Below are 3,347 nucleotides of genomic sequence, written 5' to 3' on the forward strand. Positions count from 1 at the left end.
TAGGAAAACTCTAAAATTATTAAATTTTAAAATCTCTTATCTAAAAATTATTTCTCTTCATATTGATTAAAAAGCATTTTTATTAACCTAACAATTGATATTTTTGGTAATGATTTTAAAACTCTATACATTTGTTTTTATTCATTTCAAAATTTTCTAAATGAATTACAAAATACTCAATTTAAAAAATTGTTTTATCGTTATATGAATTTGAACACCATTACTGATTATCGTAAAAATTTAATGCTACATTTGATATTCAGTTTTATTAGTAAAAATTTAAAAAACTTACCTAAATTATTTACATGTATGATTCATTTTTATCCATGACTTTTACAATTAAACCTGAAATATACATTAAATAAAAAAAAAATATTAGAGTTTTAGCTTTTGATAAAGTGATATTTCCTGCATCATTTTAATTAAATCTCTAGTGCCCACAACTGTGATAACATTACTTTACATCAAGGATTTTGTTTTGAATAAAAATTTTAAAAATTATTATTTACATTGAGAAAAACTGAATAATAATAATAATAATAGACTTAAAACAAATTTAGGGAATCCTTAATGAAAAATGATCGGGCTATTTCTTAATACATGTTTCGTAAATTTTTTTAATTTGAAATTTATATATAAATATATACACTTAGGATATGTGTATTGTTTATAAAAACGATAAAAATATAACTTACAATCTAATATAAATCCGAAAAACAACAAAATTGAGAATTCCAAACATTCACAGTAAAAATAAATATTTACGCATAAAATTCAATTATACTGTTTTTATACTTGAAAGTTTTTCTTTTTAAAATCTTTTCTGATTTACCTAAAAAACGCTAAAATGATAATATATACTAACGGTTAATGCCAAGAAAATAAATAAATAATGAAAAAAATGAATAAACCAATAATAAAATTTGCTACACAAATATCATCTTTTCATACAAATGCCTTCATGAATTCCACTGCTATTCTCTTCGCCTCTGTGAAGCCTGGTTGCAATTAAATATCTAAAATAACATTTTTCAATGCTGTTTGTAAACTTCATTTTTCAAGTTGGCCAACTTAAATTTTTGCGGGAAATAGGCCATTTAGATATCGTTCCACCGGAAATTTTTACAGTTGAAATATTACTATTTAAAAAAAAAAAAGATTTTAAAAAACCATTTATAAAAAATTCAATTATTTAAGAAAATGATTCTCAATAAAGAATTTCATAGGCATCCCAAAAAATAATTAACATGGTTGTCATTAATAACTTATTATTATAACTAAAATTATCGTTTAATTAAAAAACTGTATAAATATTGATTTGTATAAAAAAAAATATCTTTAATAATGTAACGAATTTTTAATTTTTGGTAAATTACTGAATAATTTTATATTAGTTTCAAATGATTATTTTAGAAAAATAAAAAAGACACAACTTAATTATATTAAAATATATATATATATATATTTACTTTAGAAAACATTTGTTAAGGAAACGAAATATTAAAATGTTGGTCGTATTTTTGTGTTTGATGTTTTACATTTAAATCATCTACAATTTATAAATGTAGACTTGAACGGCATAATGTGGTGGAGGAGGATTAAATACTTGTTTTCCTCCTTCCTTATAATCAGAATATTTCAAAACATGAATTTTTTCAAAACCCAATCTTTTGGCAGCCAAAGCTGATATGTGACTGGAACAATCTATTTTCACCATTTGAAAATTTTGTTCTTTGGCTACCTTTCTACAAAGACAGCACAAGACAGTTTTTGAATTATTACTCTATGACAATTAGATAATAATGTTTATTCCCATGTAATACATTTAAAAAATGACAATTTACAATAGATTACCTTGTATAGTCAACAAGAGCTTTGCAAATCCCTTGACCACGCCAATCACTATCAACTGATATTATTTTTATGTCCAAAAGTTTTTCCAAATCCGGATACCTGTTAAAAATATCTGTTTCTTTTTCACAAGCAGCCAACAAGTATAAAACCTTTTTAAATTTTTCATTTGGACATTCGTTAAAATCTTCTGAAATATTTCAATAAAAAATTACTTAAAAGTAATAATCACTGACATTCACCTTATTATTCCATTTTTTAAATATATATATAAATGCCTATTTACTTGGCTCGTTTTTTAAAATGGCGCCATTTAAACAAACTCCGACAATGTCGCCTGCTGGTGACACTGCCATCACAGAATTACCTTCTGGTATAACATTTGTACAATATTCTTCAAGTTCCAAGCATCGTTTACCTAAATGAAATAAAAAATAATAATTTTTTTTTTAGTTTAAAAAAAAATTCACATAAAATATAATTACCATTTATGTAATCCATTGTTATTCCTGTTTCTATATTCAAAGGTTCATCTCTGAAAAAAAACTTTGTCAAAAATTCAATTACATCCGGTTTATCTTTGGGTGTCATCACTCTCAAATTGAAATTTTTCTTTTCCATTTTATATATAAAAGACTGTAAAAAAATTTTTTTTTTTTTTGATTAAACTTACTCACACAAATTGAATTGAAAAAAAAAAAAAAAAAAAATTTTAATCATGAAACTTACAGAATTTTATCAAAGTCTCGATTAAACAAAAAAATCAGTAAAAAAAAATTAATTAATAATTAATTAGAAGCCAAAAAAAAAAAAAAAAAAAATTTCTTTTGCTATTGATTCCAATTGTAATCCTCTTCACTTTTTTTTTTGTTCCCTTTTGAAATGGAAATAAATCTTTTTCTTTGTCACTATATTTTTTGTTCAGTAAATTTATTTAATTTCCTTTTGGAAAAATAGAAACGAATTTTGTTTTTATATACATTAAATGTAATAAGTAAAATTTTATATTTTCAACCGTTTTTTTTTTTTTTATAAAAAATTTTGAAATTTTTTTTTCCCTTTCATCTCAAGTATTAATAATAATAATATAAAAATAGCGTTACGTGAGAGAGTTTTCAATTATAACGATTGTTCAAACCAAAAAATTTTTTAACAAAGAAAGTAAAAGTAAAAAATCCTTTTTTTTCTATTTTTTTTGTTTTCATGAACTATTAAGTGATTAATAATTTATAAAACAATAATAATAATTTTTATTATAATTAATAATTGGACATCTTTTAAAACTGTCAGTAAAAAAAAAAAAAAAAAAAGTTTTTTAATAACTATCATCCATAATGGAAATGGATGGATTATTATACATTTAAAAAAAAATCTAAGAAAATTTTTTATATTTAATATTAAATTTTTCCCCCGGTTTTGAATTTAATAAAAAAAATTTATATTGATAACTCTCTCACAACATAATTTCTATAACTTATAAAAAAAAAAAAAAAAAT

At 21.8% G+C, this 3,347-nt stretch overlaps 2 protein-coding genes across 2 annotated transcripts; both read right to left on the reverse strand.

Moving 5' to 3' along the window:
* Nucleotides 1-301: 301 nt before the first annotated feature.
* On the reverse strand, nt 302-1,054 carry Phum_PHUM299680 (uncharacterized protein; the record flags this gene model as incomplete). Its single annotated transcript, XM_002427125.1, has 3 exons — nt 302-345; nt 785-832; nt 973-1,054. 3 exons carry the CDS (start codon nt 1,052-1,054, stop codon nt 302-304), a joined length of 174 nt encoding a protein of 57 aa, XP_002427170.1.
* Nucleotides 1,055-1,549: 495 nt separating this feature from the next.
* On the reverse strand, nt 1,550-2,571 carry Phum_PHUM299690 (uncharacterized protein; the record flags this gene model as incomplete). The annotated part of the gene is made up of 4 exons (XM_002427126.1): nt 1,550-1,745; nt 1,855-2,041; nt 2,138-2,269; nt 2,529-2,571. 4 exons carry the CDS (start codon nt 2,569-2,571, stop codon nt 1,550-1,552), a joined length of 558 nt encoding a protein of 185 aa, XP_002427171.1.
* Between the last annotated feature and the right edge of the window lie 776 nt (nt 2,572-3,347).

Source organism: Pediculus humanus, genomic scaffold (assembly GCF_000006295.1).
Source record: "Pediculus humanus corporis 1103172107682 genomic scaffold, whole genome shotgun sequence".
NCBI classification, from domain to species: Eukaryota; Metazoa; Arthropoda; class Insecta; order Psocodea; family Pediculidae; genus Pediculus; species Pediculus humanus.